General features: G+C 35.6%; 2 protein-coding genes across 3 annotated transcripts; one reads left to right on the plus strand and one right to left on the minus strand.

Annotated features, from left to right (window-relative positions):
* The first annotated feature begins 1,808 nt into the window (after positions 1–1,808).
* On the plus strand, positions 1,809–10,611 carry PDE312 (Nucleic acid-binding, OB-fold-like protein). Its single transcript, XM_028047367.2, has 12 exons — positions 1,809–2,591; positions 3,328–3,387; positions 3,481–3,510; positions 3,838–3,911; positions 5,892–5,973; positions 7,200–7,273; positions 7,396–7,462; positions 7,981–8,073; positions 9,246–9,422; positions 9,501–9,551; positions 9,759–9,910; positions 9,992–10,611. The coding sequence occupies exons 1-12, from the start codon at positions 1,839–1,841 to the stop codon at positions 10,431–10,433; spliced, it is 2,055 nt and encodes a 684-aa protein (XP_027903168.1). The 5' UTR covers positions 1,809–1,838; the 3' UTR covers positions 10,434–10,611.
* A 704-nt stretch (positions 10,612–11,315) lies between these two features.
* Positions 11,316–16,167, minus strand: LOC114162635 (transcription factor GTE10-like). Of its 2 annotated transcripts, XM_085666933.1 has the most exons (12): positions 15,917–16,167; positions 15,620–15,722; positions 14,141–15,469; positions 13,758–13,806; positions 13,502–13,660; positions 13,216–13,289; positions 13,042–13,111; positions 12,859–12,939; positions 12,663–12,778; positions 12,343–12,409; positions 12,118–12,248; positions 11,316–12,039 (listed from the first exon to the last, which is right to left on the minus strand). In XM_085666933.1, exons 3-12 carry the CDS (start codon positions 15,449–15,451, stop codon positions 11,767–11,769), a joined length of 2,331 nt encoding a protein of 776 aa, XP_085523059.1. In that variant the 5' UTR covers positions 15,452–15,469; positions 15,620–15,722; positions 15,917–16,167; the 3' UTR covers positions 11,316–11,766. The 2 variants fall into 2 exon arrangements, with proteins under 2 accessions (XP_085523059.1, XP_085523058.1); XM_085666932.1 differs by having other exon boundaries at positions 15,620–16,167.
* Positions 16,168–16,492: the final 325 nt, after the last annotated feature.

Genomic DNA, 16,492 nt, shown 5'->3' on the forward strand with positions numbered 1-16,492 from the left:
TATTCAACATACTGAAAAAATCCAAATAATACCATCCTTCCACCCTCATTTGTGTCCACAAAAATTTCAAATTTTTTTGTCAAAGGATCGTACAACTTGACCGGATGGTTAAAGGAAATTTTTTCCTGACAGAACATTTGGAAGTACTCGGGCAAGATTATCAACAGCTACCAGAACAACCAACAGAAACCCTATATTAGTAAAAAACACGAAATGTAAAGTAAAAATAAAAAAAATGACTAAACTTACATTCCGTGTTTGGAATGAACTGCACTCTAAAGGCTTGGAAAAATCCGACTGAGGACAGAGGGTCACATGCTAGACCATTGTTCCTTCTACCAGGATACACGACTTCATTCCAGTCCAGATCGAACAACCTTATACGGAAATATCGATCTCCACAGTAAAAGCTACAGACGTAATACACATCGTTTAGGTCATAAAATCCCATAAACTGCTCTACCGCACGGAACTGTCTTTGAGGAAGAAGAGTTTGTTCAAACTCTACGTTGATCACGTTTCCTCTAGGATCACTGAAAAAATTTGTCCCTAGCAGTAGAGATTTGCCCCATTGTTCATAAAATCCTTTTTCAAACTCCAAAAACTCCTGTAATGCATAAAACCACAAAGATCCTTAAAAATAACAACTGTATAAAACATAATGGACATGGTTGAAGCAAAGGATGGCAGAAAAATTAAAACTTTCGTCCAAAAACTAACTGTATACATGAAACACACAAAACATTAAAAAACCAAACATGCAAACGGACTAACCTCTAAGGGTTCCATCACCATCACAGAGTTTTGGTAGAAATTGGTGAAGCTGAAATCCTTGGAGGCAGACATTGATCGTCGGACGGTTCTGTGACTGGTGAGGAACACTGTTTTTCTTCTTCGTTTCTGAACAAAAGAAGCTACAACCACGATATCTCCTTTTAACTAAAATAAAGGAAACGTCTTGTTGCACATCCAAACGTTCTGACCTTTAGAATAAAAACTTGCACAATATCAGTCTAAGCACGTTGACAAGACTAACCATAATTCCTTTTGCCACCATCTCTTCGTATTCCCATCAATATCTTATTTGTAATTTAATAATATTAATAATTTCAACCAAAAAAATAACGTTTCTGATTCAATTTCAAATATCTACTAATAGGTTTTTTGATCAATTAAAATCTTAATGACCTTATATTCCAAATTTAATAATAATGATTTCAAATTTAAATTTACCAACAATTAATAAACTTTTAAATCAATAACATTACAAATATAACCAAAATTAAAAAATTTAAATATAGTACATCAAATTATATAATTCTTCGTAATTATAGTATATTATATTTACTTAATAATTATAATAATTTCATATACTAAAACTTACAAATCAATAATTTCAAAACATTTAAATCGGAATAAATCATTTATATCCAATAACATTAAATAATAATATATATTACAATAAATCAAATTACATATCACACATATACTTAAACCTACCTTACAACTAATTTATTATCAAATATACTAAAAATACAACATAAAATAATAGTTCATTTAAACTAACTATATAAATAATATATCCTTAAATCAATTTAATCTTTGCATATAATTAAATTAAGTATTGAACTCTTCAAAATATTTTTTTTCCTGATAATTTATTTATACATAAAAATATAAAAATATTTTTTCAACATAATCAAATAATGAATGCAAAAAAACACGACCACGGGTCTCCTACTAGTTAATAAAGAAAAAGAAATACAAAAACTTTATCCGCTCAGTCTCTTCAAATACAAAGAAAACAAAGACAAGTGCGTGTCATTCCTACTTCAGTCATGCAAGTGCTGCAAACTTCTTATCTCTTCATTTTGCCTAAACCCCTAAACCCTTCCCCTCTTCCTTTCCACCACCGTCCTCCGCCCTTTATCCACCATCCTCCGCCCTTTATCCTCCGACTCCGCGCTCTCTCCAGCTCCCTCCTCGTCCCAAAATCCTTTCGCACGGAAGAGTTCCCGGTGGACGATAGCTTCACCGAGAATTTTGGCCCCAACGACAAGGAATCCGAGGATGAAGCCCGGCGCCGAAACTGGATCGAGCGTGGGTGGGCTCCGTGGGAGGAAATCCTCTCTCCGGAGGCGGATTTTGCACGCAAGAGCCTCAACGAAGGCGAGGAAGTTCCCCTAAAATCCCCCGAAGCCATCGAAGCTTTCAAAATGCTGAAGCCTAGCTACCGCAAGAAGAAGTGGGAGGAGATGGGGCTGACGGAGGCGGAGTTCGTCGCTAAGCAGTTTGAGATCAAGGGCGAGATTCCGGACCCGCTCGTGACCACGTGGTCGGCGCCTCTCGTGGTGCGCCTCGTGCCGCCGCGCGACTGGCCGCCTCGGGGGTGGCACGTTGACCGAAAGGAGCTGGCGTTTATTCGCGAGGCACATAAGATGCAGGCGAAGAGGGTGAGCCTGGAGGAGGTGGAGAATGGAGTGAGGACTGACACCGATAATGTGTGCTTGGATAGGTATAAGGTGTTTCTGAAGCAGTATAAGGAGTGGGTGGAGGCTAACAAGGATAGGTTGGAAGAGGAATCTTATAAGGTTTCAATTTCACTTCAAACTGATGGTGAACTTTTTTGCTGTTTGGATTGGATTGAGAAGACATTTTCTTATTTCTTTTTCTTACAAAAATGTCCAGTTTGACTCCTTTAAAAATGAGGATGAAGGTAAAGTAAACTTTAAAAGATGAAATAAAATAATAATCATTAGAAAATAACATCTAGACATTCTAATGAACTTTAGAGTTTATTTTATAGATACACATGGGGAGGTTTTGGGGAACGATTGGAGATGGTCTTGCATCTCATAAGTATGTAGTTGGGATTTCGATCTCTAGTTCTATTTATTGGAGTGCATTTGTTGGGAAACATTAACTAAAATCATACGATCCTACAAATATAGTGTATGGCCTGACAAAATAGAAGCAACCATTTGTCGCTTTACGTTCTCCATGAAAAATCAATTGATTATTTGTCACCAGGAAGTTAATCCCAACACACTATTAATAAATCTTTGTATCTCAAGAAATCAGAATGACTCTTAGTTAGAGAATGCTCTGGTTTTACCAAAAGGAGTTTATTATATGTGTATTGGATTTTACTATAATTCTCAGCCACTATGAAACTTTAAATTTCATTCTTTCACTTTGCCTTATCGTTACCAGGAAAAAATTGTGATTAAAATTAAAATAGAAAGTGTTTTCTCAAAATAAATTCTTAAGATTTTGCTTTATTTCTTTTGAATATGGTTAATGTTAATGTGAATGTGGTTGTGACAGCAAGACCAAGATTATTACCCTGGTAGAAGGAAAAGAGGGAAGGACTACAAGGAGGGCATGGTAGGCAGCTTTGCCATTGTTCTTTCCTTTAAATGTATTTGGGGCTTATGAAAATGTGGTTCTAGTTCTTACCTTCTTTAACGTTTTATGCAGTATGAGCTTCCATTCTATTATCCTGGTCAAGTAAGTATGCGATTTCAATCTTATTAATCTTGAAGCCTGTTGTTCTCATGTCCTAGACTCTAGAAAGTAGAAACTTTACTTATGATCTGTCCTGAGATTTCTAAAGAGTATTAGCATTGTCTCTTCCCTCCTGGCTGAGTGATTGTCCTCTTTGGATAATTGTGTTTAATCCTATCGTTGTTTGCCTTAGTTTCATAGTCACGTTTACATATAATTCAAAGTTCAAACATACTTTTCTCTGCAATCTCTGTGACATAATTCTTAATAAAGTACCTAAAAGTATATTTAATATGTTGTCATTAATTACTTGGGACATTTTATGTGCAGATTTGTGTTGGCAAAGTGACAATGTTGCATCTCTATCAAGGGGCATTTGTTGACATTGGCGGGGTACATGATGGGTAGCTATCAATACTTTTTTTCGTCCCTTTTAGTGTTCGTTAAATAATTTTTGTAAAGCGGTAATTTCCATTTTGTTTGGAATGCTGATGTACTGCTCACATGATAACAAGTTACTTCCACTATCATAATCTTGCTAATTGAGTTACTACACTTTTAGAATGTGTCAAGTTATTTAATTTATACGAAATCAGTCTCTCAAGGGACAAAAGAAACTAGTAGATGCATTTTCTAAAATGATGAAAAGCAACTTCATAAGCATATTTGTAGCATTGAAATGCTTTATTGACGTGATACTTGTTAAATCTAGGGGTGTCAAAGTGAGCAACCTAGCTCACATTGGTTGGCTCATGGGTTGAGCTAAAATGAGTTGTTCAACCCAACTCACTAGCCAAAAGTTTTGTAACCTGGCTCGACCCACCATGGGTTGGTGGGTTACTCAGATTACTCACTTACAAGGATGTCTTGTTTTTGATTTATTTTATATATTTGTTGTAGTACAATCAAAATGGATTCACTCGATTTATTTTGTTAGAGTAGTTCAATCAAAGTTTTAACCTATTTCATCAAACTTATACTATAAAGACAATAGTTGAAAATTAAAGTGTCAATCTACATAATTTGACAAACAAATAAGTTAAACATTCAAACTATTCAAATATTATTGAACAACATTCTAGTATTTAAAGATCAAATTGTCAACCTACATGATTAGAAATAGTAAATAATTATAGACTTAATAGCATTTTTGGTCCATATATTTATAGAAATGATTCAATGTTTTCTCTCTGTTAGAATTATTACATCTATGTATTATCATTAACCCTAAGTAAAGGATGTAGAGTGTTGGAAACCTCCTAGAGCTGTATCTAGTTCTGCACCTAGGGTCCTAGTGCAGTCTCTTAGTCTTCTATATAACTATATCATATTTTCATTATAAATAGAAGAAAGTAAGAGGGGTCCCTTAAGCCCTCTAATCATATATTTTCAGTTTTAATCTTCAGTCTCTATTTTATTTTTAACTCAATGTGGTTTTATTTTTTAGAAAGTAAGAGGGGTCCCTTTAGCCCTCTAATCATATATTTTCAATTTTAATCTCATGTCTCTATTTAATTTTAACTCAATGTGGTTTTATTTTTTAGAAAGACTCAACGTGGTCCCTTTTTCTATATCAGTGTTAAGGTCGTTTAGAGAATGATAAACTGGAATTTGCTTCTACAATCCCTCACTCTTTTTACGTGTTTATTGTCCAATTCCAAAGACAAAATGGGAGGAATGATGTTAATGCTAACAAAATGGAAAGAATCACATTGAGTCTTTAAATAATATAGGAACCATCTTGATTCAAATATAAATTGAGGGAAAACATTGAATCGTTGCTACAAATATAGGGACCCAAAATGCTATTAAGCAATAATTATGATAAAAAACTTTAAAAAATGGTAAAAAATTAATAAAGGATTATTGGTGGGTTACATGTCAATCCACCTTCATTCCGGCTTAAACTCATTTAACTCGCTAGTTAAGTTAGTAAGGTTCAGTTTGATTCACATTTAAAAAACTGAATTTTTTTCAATCTAACCTGGCTCGTACCCACTGTGAGACAAGTTGGTTCACGGGTTGAAACCTATGTTAACATCTCTAGTTAAATCTTTTGATTTTGGTTCCATTGATTTTGCAGAGAAGAAGGAATTATTGTTTAAATACAAGAGAGAAGTAACTGATAGTAGGCTATTCTATTTTTAGTTAAACAATCCCATTTAGTAAATCTTTAAAATTTATGTTATATTTATATTGAGCTATTAATTAGTACATATTTCATTCCATTTCCAGTAGCTGTATTGCCAGCGCACTCATTGTTAGCATAAGTAAGTTTGATGATCTTCTTTTGTAGCATGCTTATCTTGTTTAGTGTTACTATGTGATGTTTATATTTCTGTCAGTTTTTTTCAAGAAGATTCACCTACCATGTTGTGTTTTAGGTGGGTTCCTATAAGGAGGAATGATTGGTTTTGGCTTCGCCATCACATAAAAGTTGGTATGGACGTCATGGTTGAAATTACGGTGAGTGTTTCAGTCACTAGTTGAAAATTTCCCATAAGTTATCACTAAATGTTTATTTGATGTTATGATAGAACACTAATATATTCGAGAAGAGTAATATTAATTCACACAGAATACATAAATACAGCAGAATTTTCTGTTTCAAAATCAGATTCCCTCATCAAAGACTTCCTGCAAATTACTAGAAAATAATAAACACTAGCCACTAACTTTTAATAATATACATGCCCTATACACATTTAATTACTTGCCACTAACTTTCTGGCCTAAACTGGCAGCATAACAGTCACAATTCAACTTATGTAACTGTTCTGCTTTCTGCTAATATATTATTATTTTATGAAGCTGTTCGTCTCACAGTTAAAAGACTCAGAAAACAAGATCACATATCAACTACACTGAATGTTTCTCGAGATATTACTCTAACAGTAAGTCAAAAAGGGAAACCAAGGTCTTTGCTTACAAAGAATTATGTCTCCTTTCCCACAGGGTAATTCCCTGTCAACAATCTCACAACTCTGAAAACTAACTCACACAGCAGCCCCTTGCCCTAAATAAAGACTTCCTCAGAAAGTTTCACCCTATTACACAAGTGCGCCTCTAACTACTTTATTACACAAGCGCACCTCTAACTACTTTTTATGAATAAGTTTTCTTCTATAATATACATTCCATTTGCTATCATTGTCTCTGTGCCTATCAGAAGCTTTTATATTAGTACTCACCAAATTGCTGTCTGTGTCAATTCATTGGTAATATGCTATTCAATGCTGCATTTTTAGTCATTGTTTTACTTATGTTTTGAAATAGAAACGTTAGCTGAACATGTAGTATGCCATGTAAAATTTCCCTCTCAACTGTGCTTGCTGCCTCTTTGGGGGAGGGTATTTAGAATGGAATTTCTGGTTCGTGGCCTTACTGTTTGCTGGTATACTTTTTTTAACCTATTTTTGGTACTAAGCTATGGAAAATATCTTGCTTCAGAGTTTGCATTAATACTCCACTGATATAACTTTAACCACTCCATTTCCCGTATGTTATTGAAGTTTTTTCTTGTGTATCATATGTTTAATATTTCTGCATCCGTATCCATAAATTGCTTGCTGACTGACAATTTTGAATATCAAATCAATTTAATTACTATAGTGTTGGTTTCCATGTTTTCTGTATTTAAACAAATGAATTTCCTTTACCATCAGTTCACCTGTTCACATTTTGTTCTGCAGGCAAAGCGAGATCCTTATCGCTTCCGCTTCCCTATTGAACTTCGTTTTGTTGATCCGAATGTGGATCATCTAATGTATGATTACGTATTTTTGGTATTCAATGTTCTGTAACTCATTCTTAGTGCATAGTTTAATCTTTATTAATTTGATACGATTGAAACCGTAAATTTGACATTTGTTTTATTTTCAACTTCAGCTTTCACAAATTTGAATTCCCACCAATATTTTACCGTGATGAAGATACCAATGAAGATGAAATACGGGTTTGCACACCTTCCCCTGTTATACCAGACCGTGTCAATGCATGATAAAACTTGCTCTGCACTATGGAACTCTTCCACAATAACTTGGCTGTGATTTCTTTCATGCTTACTTTTTGTGGGAAAGCATTCGAATATTACTTTTTCTCTGGATTTTTCAATGTCTAAGTTTATTTAATTCAAGATATTTTCATGAGGTTTGGTTCAGGTAAAGTACCTGCTCCTACAATGCTTTAATACAATCAAGAAGATTCGATACTGATGCTTGAACGCATGATGCTATTTACAAAATCACGGATACTATATTTCACTCAATTTAATATAATATATTAAGCCAGATTTGTCAATTGGAAGCATTTGTATTTACAAAGCATTAGTGCCTTTTCAATGCATAATATTAAACATCTAATGAGGTTCAACTTCCTCTAGGTTTATGTTTTGAATCTGTCAAAATGTGGTTTGTTTTTAAATAGTGTTATTATTATAGATATTCTCTTGATTTGAAATTTCACAATTTACAGCGTGACTGTGGAAGACCTCCTGTTCCTAGAAAAGATTTGGAAGACAAGCCAGAGGAAGAACCTCTATTGTCTAATCATCCATATGTTGAAAAGGTATCTTATAAATACATCACTTTTAGTAGTTGCAAGGAGGAACATTTGTGGTGGGCTTTTTAGCTCATGCATTTTATGCTTCTCTCTTAAACCAAATTTTATCCCATTTAAGAATATACCAGTCAATATAAGTGTAGGTCAGTGGTGGGTCATGCCAACTTGCTATTTTGGAATCGATATGTCTATAAGCACACATGGTGGTTCCAAATCCCTTTTGTGACTGTGACTTTGTTTAGTTTTTAAACTGGCTGCATCCTCATTTTTAATATGTTGAGAATTAAACTTGTAATGTTTTTTCTTTTAGTTTCTAGAAGGTGAAATACGAAACAAAAGGTGGATGGGGGATTTGATTTCATACATATTGTTCTCTGACAACACTTAATTCAAACTCCTTGCCTCAGTTCATGATCAAATTCACACAATTTGCTAATGTTCAATTTATCCTAATCAAGAATTCAATATCTCAAATTTCATTAGGTATTAACCAGTATCACTTGCACATCGTTATATTCCTAGACTAAGGACATATATATGGTGAGGGACTCCAAATGTAACAGAGCCACCAATTGTATAATTAAATCTAAAATCAGTTAATGGTTTGCAAGGAACAACTCAAATTGAAGAATTAAATTAAGAACAACTCAAATTTCTAAGAGGTTTAATTGAAATCATCATGATAAAGAATTAACTGCACATGGAGAGAAAGAAAATGAAAAGAAGAGAAAGAGATAAAGAAAAACTACATATTCTTGGTTGAACTTAGGTCCTCCTGGTGCATTTCAAGAAATACTTGTCCTTTTTCCAAATACCGCAAGTTGTACCTGACCTCTAACCCCAGAAAAGAGTGTGTGAAATTTTTTTCATATTATCAGTGCTAACCTTAGTAGAGTCAAATTTGCACATTGCAATACTTTATAACCTAAAAGAAACTCAAAATTCGTCAACATAATATCTTTCCTTATGTTTGAGTTGAACAAATTCAGTAAATCGTGTGCTGATACAACTAGAAACTTGAAGACTGGTGGCATGAGCCTTCTTCATTAAGCGGTTTGAATTTTACATTGATCGAAACTTTGTGGCACGAGCCTTCTTCAATGAGTGCTTTGATTTTCACATTGATCATAACCGTGTCTTATCCTTGTTTATCTTCACTTACTGTCTTTATTTTGCAGTTGTGGCAAATTAATGCAGCTGAACAAACGATTTTGGATGATATGGCAATTAATCCTGATAAATATAAAGGTAAAAAGGTGTCAGATTTGACTGATGATGAAGATTTTGATGAACAAAATGCTGTTCAGCATTCCGAAGTTAAATATAAAAATACAGTAATACCAAAAATTACTCTGGTGAGTATTCTTCTTATGATTGTGCATCTATATGGTTGCGGATTTGTTTACCTATTTTGACTTTTAACACTTTGGCAGAAAACAAGTGTCAAGGAGCTTGATTTGGAGGCTGCACTTGCCGAGCGTGAGGTCACCTATCCTTTTTTGCTAAAACATTTTTCTGTTATTGTTGTAATGCATATATTAGAGCTTGTTAGAAGGGCCACCTTTTGCAGGGGGGACGCCTTTAATTTTTATTGTTGATTTTTTTTTTCAAATTGTAGAGCTCCTCGACCTGTTACTGATACTTGTAGTTTTCCTCTTTTCAAAATCTGATGTTACCCTTTTGGTACACAGCACCATGTTAAACTAAGGAAAGAAGCAACGGACAGAGGTGAAAAATACAAAATTACCAAACTGAGGCGCAATATTGAGATGGATGAGTATGACTACATGCATTGGCGAAGATCATTTGAGGAAAGAGAAGCATTGATTAGAGACATAAGCTGGTACTATTCTGTTGATATTCATAAACATAATTTCTTGTAATGGTGGGTTGACTTTTTAACAACTATTTCTCCCTTTTGCAGTCGCAAAGCTCTTGGTCTTCCATTGGAAGAGCCTGGAAGGTATGTGGATGCTAGTAATTTTGAAAAAGGCAAATATGATCCGACAAGTCCACTGTATCGTTATGATTACTGGGGGGAACCAAAGAACTCAGAGAAGAGCATTCAAGAGCGGATGACTGATATTCATAACAAAAAAATTGTGGGGAAGGCAGATGTCTGGTATTCAATGTCCTACGATGATTGCATCAAGGAACAGATTGAAAGGGAAGCTCAGTCAAAGGAACAAGAAGGCAAAGGTGAGGATAATCAAAATGAAGATGAGGAAGATGAGGATGATGAAGATGACGAGGACTATTTTGACTTCAGTATTCTGAACAGTGTAGATACTAATTTCTCAGATCAGCCTCATGTTAATGGGACCGAGTCTTCTACAATCTCAGGTGAGGGCATGTTCGAGGACTGATGTATGCAGAGCATTATGTAGCAAAATTAGAATGTACAGTTAGGCTGAGAAATCTGCAAAACTTTTGGCTGTGTATCATGGCAATCTAATTATTTGTACGATCACGAAAATTTTCCTATGCATGCACTTTTATCAAGTTGCGAAAATTTATGCAGTGCATCAAGACATTCTGTCAAAATGTTAAACCAAGCAGTTTTAAACTTTACTGTTTAAGCAAAATATTAAAATAAGTTATTGTAGAAATAGTTTCGAACTTTTTCGCCATTTAAGAAATGTAACCAACAGCGATTTCTGGGATGTTTTTTAAACGTGTTTATGGTAATCCCTTATCTTTTTAATTCGGAAAGCTTTCTCCAGTAAAATGGTATTTGATTGGAGAAATTATTAGGATGTATCACTTTTTCTATTCTAATATCCGTCATTGATTGGAGAAACATTTTTAAAATATCAAACATAGCGTATTTTTAATGTTAATCTAAAATGTCAGCTCAGAAATAATCATATAAAATGGTATGTATCAAGTTAAATGCACACATGTACCGTGAAAATGGTGTCATTGCCGTCGTTTACCTTTGCCCAAAACCACAACCAGTTTGCTTTACCACATCTAATAGTTTGAAATCAGTTCACCGAAAGTACCTATAACTTTGAAATCAAACCCACCAGTACGTCGTACCTATATCTAATAGTTTCACCGACCAAGAGTCAGTTCCAGACATAAGCCACAACACGTCATGAGGATGATTTGGTTTTTGTATTAAAACTCGGGAAGGATCAACGATATACACTTTTTTTATTAAGACAATTATTTACTTGCAGGTCAAGAAAACCAAAGATTAGGAAAAGAACATATAAACTAACAATCGGTATCAAAGGAAAGAATAAATAGAAAGAATTGATTTTTACCCTGGCTCTAAAATATTTTACATTGTCAGAGAAACTAAACTACTTGGAAGTCAGACACAGAACTCGTTACAAATGAGTTCATTTTTACATGCAAAATTGGACATCTTGATTGATACAAACTTCCCATCCAAGTTACCAAAGCCCTTCAATAAATGGGGCTGCGAGCTAGCTATCCACATTTTCGGAAATCATTTCTCAAGTTAAAACCAAAATAATCAGAAAGAAGCAAAACAAAAACCAATATTCACTCCTTTGCTATAAGTTTTCGCTGTCCATCTTCAAACTTAGGTGTGAACTAGCATCAGACCATACAAATAGTGATATATTCCGCACCATAGCCACCCGAAAAAGCAGCATCCCTCCTTAGTCAAGCAACTGCTCGCAAGAACCACCGTTTATGTATTTTTTGGCCAAAATAATGTCACAGTCAGTCAATTTCTCCTTCTTCCACATCATTTAATGGTCCAGCAGCACCACTCACAGGCAGTTCCTCCTCTTCCTCCTCATCATCATCCTTCATATACAAACCTAGCTGTTCTAAGGGATTCCCCTGTAGGTTGATCCTACCCAATCCATTTTGAGGTAGATCTGCGCTTGTCTCCTCTTTAAAACTTGGCATAGGTTCGTCATGTACAGCACTCAGCATCTCAAGATCTTCCAAAAATTGACTGCTCTCGTTTATATCGACAGTTTTCTCCATCTGCAAACAGAATCATTCAGTGCAACATTCAGGGATGCTGCATTTGCATCCTAACATACTTTTGTTTATAATAGTTACCTTTTGCAAAGCTTGACGGGCTGCTTCTCTTTCCAGCTCCCTTTTCCTTTTGGCTTCAGCTGCAGCTTCTGCTTCAGCCTTCCTCCGAGCTTCTTCTGCAGCCTTTGCCTCTGCCTGTAACCGTGCTTTCTCTAATGCACACCATAAACAAAATTACAACTTTCAGTTAAATCTTGAATACGAGGCAATGTTTTGACCAAACTCTATTTAGAACAACGAACATACCTTCTTTCTGTCGCCTTTCAAGTTCTTCTCGCTCCAACCTAAGTTTTTCAGGATCCCGCTTTTCATCCTGAGATCAATACAGATGAAATAACAGATATAAAAACTTTAAAAAATGCGGGCACAACTTTCATGAAAGACAATAATGTTGACAAATTGGTAATTACTAGATTTAATGATACCTTAGCAGCCACAGATATGCTCTATTTGGTAGGAAGAAAGGACAAAAAGAATTTTTTTAAGTTTATCAAATTCTTTTTTTCACCGAATTGATTGATGCACGGAATTAAAATTGCAATCAGTGCATTACCCCCTTAACAAACCTTTTCAAGGGCTTTCTCTTGAGCTTTAAGAATGGTGTCAGCAAAACGGCTCCTTAATAAAGCTGCACGATAGAGCTTTTCGGGAGAGACTTGCCTCTTAGATGCAGCACTCTCCCCTAAAATGTCACAGCATGAACGGTGAGATCATACCCTCAAAACAAACAGCAGACAGGTTTCTTCAATTTTTCAAGCTTACCCTCTTGATGGCTTTCTGATTCAGAAGCAACAAGCTTACTCTGGGAAGTCTGCTCAACTTGGCCACCAACATTTGTCGAATCTAAAGAAAGAAATCATGAGAAAGAAGGCAACAATAGCCGAGGCATCCTCATAAAAAAAAATGCCAACAAACCATAATATGGACATGAACATTGGTACACACCCTTTCCAGTTTCTGAATTACCAGGATCCCCTTTGTTTTGATCTAAAGTCAAGCCAGAACCTACATTTTCCTGCAATACATAGCTTTGTGTAAGCAAAGATATTGGTCAAATCACTAGCCTTTTCTATTGTATCTGAACAACATGACATCTGAAACCATTAGTATCCCATTTACCTTGGTACCACTAAGAGGTTCTGATGTTTTAGCTATATCCAACTCACTTCCAGATGAACTACCCGAGTCTGAATCTGGGACACCACAATAGCACTCAATCATTTGCATGCGACAGACAAGAATAAATTATTCCAACATATAGAACTCGTATTTTAAGTGATTAATTTTGCCAGCATCATGGGCCACACAAGCAGAGTTGCCAGTATCTAAAGAATTTAAAAGAAACTATCGAAAGAAAAACATTTTCTGAAAAGTGAAACATGTCAAAATTATGCACTACACGAACCACTGGATGAAGTGCCAGATTCACTACTAGAACTGCTTGAACTGGTGCATTTACTGTTTCTATTGGTACCATCTTTGTCGATCTCTAATGGAGGATAAGTTGAAATAGGAGGATCATTACCACCAACAATATCCACGTCCTCCTCAACTTGTTCATTGACTGCATTTTTAGGGAGAAATAAAAGACCACACATGGTGTCAATTATTCATATATAATAAGGGTATGAAAACATGACAGCATAAGAAAAAGAATATACCTTTGCAAGGCTGCACCGGTGAATTACTGAACCCTGATTCATTCAGGAGCTGTATAAAAATCAAGCAAGCAAAAAATTGTCAGTCCATATGACACACATAATCAGGGAACCACCTATCTTGCCTAAGACCTCTCAAAACACTGCATTGAATTTTTTTAGCATCAAATTTCATGATTTTTTTAGCGTCATCATAAGCAACTCTTCCTATAACTTGATAGAACATAAAATTAGTCGATCTACCTATTCTTGTGGTATCATACACTTTTAATATAAATTTCCAGAACAACTATTCAATAAGACTCAGATAAGGGTATAGAATTTGTCACAAAAATATCACATATGCTGGACAAATGTATTAGTTATACAGAGAGGGGGTGAGAGACCTCCAATTCACATTGTCCAGCTTTTGTCTGAGATCTTTGCTTCTCCAGCAAATAATCATCCAGAAGCTTCCGCAGTTTGAACAGGGTGTCATCACTAAGAGCATCAATATCAATTTCAATTTCCTCATCATTGGTTTGCCCTGCATTATAACTTTGCTCTCTCAAGAAATCAACAATAGCATCAGGAAGCTCTCCAAGCATGGCCTCCAACTCTACACTCAATTTATGCTTCTCCTCTACACTCATGATTTTTTTAAGAGGCTCAGGCTTGACACTATTTGATGTTATTTTCTTCTTTTTTGAGGGAGGAACTCGATCAGAAATTTCTGTTTCCACACGAGTAGGTCTAGAAGGCTCAGACGGGACACAGTCAATAACAGGAATTTTTTTTTCTATCGCCTTCCATCTCGATTCAAACATTTTATTAAGGGTATCAGCCATGACGTGTACATCATTGCCAGGTGGATTATATGTCATTGCATTTGAGAAAGTCAGTCGCACATCAGCAGCAAAATCCAAGAGATTAGTGTATTCACCAGAGGTTATTCTCCTCTTCACAGTACCCAAATCCATTGGATGTTTGATGACAGTGAAATAATCCGGAATGTTCAATTTAACAACATCAACAGGTGTGTTGAAAACCCAACCAAATTGATGAGTCATCAATCGGTTAAGTAATGCCTCACACGGTTTCATCATCGCAGCATGTGAGGCCACTGGCGCAGCAGGTTTGGGAAGTTCAGGACGTCCAGATATACTTTTCTTTGTCCTGGGACCACTATTTCCAGGTAAGGGCCTTTTCTTACCATGTGGCACCGATACTTCCATTGCCAAATGCTGGCTCTCCAACTTAGGCCTCTTCTGCCCTGCACTGCAGCTCCTAATGTCACTGGAGGGTGATAACACTAGAGCATTTGAGTTCATAGCTTCAACTTTCTTCTGAAATTCCTTTACTTGTTCAAGTTCCCATGTCAACCTTGTTTTCAAATCCTTTCTCTCAAAACCCGACATCCTTGACAAAGAGAAAAGTTGAAAAGGTACATCAAAACTACCATAACCACCCGTGCTCAAACCAGGGCATTTCCTCTTTGGTGCACAAGAATCTGCTGATGCCGTAAGCTCCGTATCAACCCTTCCCAAGCTGCCCAACCCTTCTGATTCACCCATAGTCTCAACAGCATGCCGAAAATCGGGAACAAAACCAGTAGCATAAGCTTTGGAATATTTCCTAGACTTCCCCATATTCTGTGAATGAGAGTACTTTCTGGATTCCTTTTGTCCAGCAAACTCTATAGGTACAGTAGGTGCCATAAGATAAAACTCCAACAACTGCACATATCAACGCCGACAACAAATTTTACTCCCACACAACAATCTCTGAAAAAAACCCCAATACCCCGAAGCACAAATCAAGTCTTATCCTCCAAATTTTAAAGCAAAATATCATAAAACCCAGTGACGGGTGTACTTCTCTCATACCCTATCGGCTAATGTCAGTTTGTCCGTTTCCCAATTCGCTTCCAATAAAAAAAATGTCGAAAGCAATCGCGACTTATTGAGATGCGAGATTCCTCAAAAATCCCTATTTGGCACAGCGAAGTGAGCAATAACACGCTCAATATTTAAAATCGAGGAGAGAAACTAGGAAACGAAAGAATTGCAAAAACGGAAAGGAAAGTAAAAAGAATAACCGAAGCATAAACCCTAGATCTCGAGAATGCGCGATGGAAGGGAAAGAAAAATGTTGGAAACCCTAAGTAGAATCCAATCGAGAACCTGGGTGTGTATAGCGTGACCTCCCAAATGCAATGTGGACGAAACCCTAACAGCGACGGCTTTCCATTGCAGACGCTCTCACCACCTTCTTCTTAACTCAGCGCAACTCGCGAAGAAACGCAAACGCTGATGCGATGATGCCAAAAGGGTTAGATCGCTCTCTCCTCTTTCCACTTAAAGACTCCTTTCGTTTCCTCAATCTCTAGATCCCACGGCCCACACTCCATCACGCCTCCATCTTAATCGCACGCTCACTGATGCATTTTCTCCTTCGCTCTCTTTATATATACCAACACTTTTCCTTTTTATTTACCTAAATAATATATTTAATTATTTATTTATATAATAATACACAAAAAAATAATAATCACTTCTGCTTCAATTTCTTTCTTTACATACTATACCTGTATAATATATTCATATTAATCTTTTTTTCTTTCTTTATATTCACAATTTAAATCTATTATATTTATTAATGAAGCAGGATTCACGTGTTCATTTTTTTTCTTTTTAAATTTTAATTCATAAAATATGTTATTATAATAATTGAGAAATTACGATAAACATATTTTGTTA

Source organism: Vigna unguiculata, chromosome 9 (genome assembly GCF_037176805.1).
Source record: "Vigna unguiculata cultivar grain cowpea cultivar isolate G323 ecotype 2 chromosome 9, ASM3717680v1, whole genome shotgun sequence".
NCBI classification, from domain to species: Eukaryota; Viridiplantae; Streptophyta; class Magnoliopsida; order Fabales; family Fabaceae; genus Vigna; species Vigna unguiculata.

Excerpts from the sequence above, each read along its gene's own strand:
- PDE312 (XM_028047367.2), top strand. The coding sequence starts at position 1,839 with ATGCAAGTGCTGCAAACTTCTTATCTCTTCATTTTGCCTAAACCCCTA. Across the intron at positions 7,463-7,980 it reads CCAATGAAGATGAAATACGG|CGTGACTGTGGAAGACCTCC; the intron begins GTTTGCACACCT and ends CACAATTTACAG. Across the intron at positions 9,423-9,500 it reads TAATACCAAAAATTACTCTG|AAAACAAGTGTCAAGGAGCT; the intron begins GTGAGTATTCTT and ends ACACTTTGGCAG.
- LOC114162635 (XM_085666933.1), bottom strand. The coding sequence starts at position 15,451 with ATGGCACCTACTGTACCTATAGAGTTTGCTGGACAAAAGGAATCCAGA. Across the intron at positions 13,807-14,140 it reads CTGGACAATGTGAATTGGAG|CTCCTGAATGAATCAGGGTT; the intron begins GTCTCTCACCCC and ends ATTTTTATACAG. Across the intron at positions 12,249-12,342 it reads TGAAAGGCGACAGAAAGAAG|AGAAAGCACGGTTACAGGCA; the intron begins GTATGTTCGTTG and ends GGTGTGCATTAG.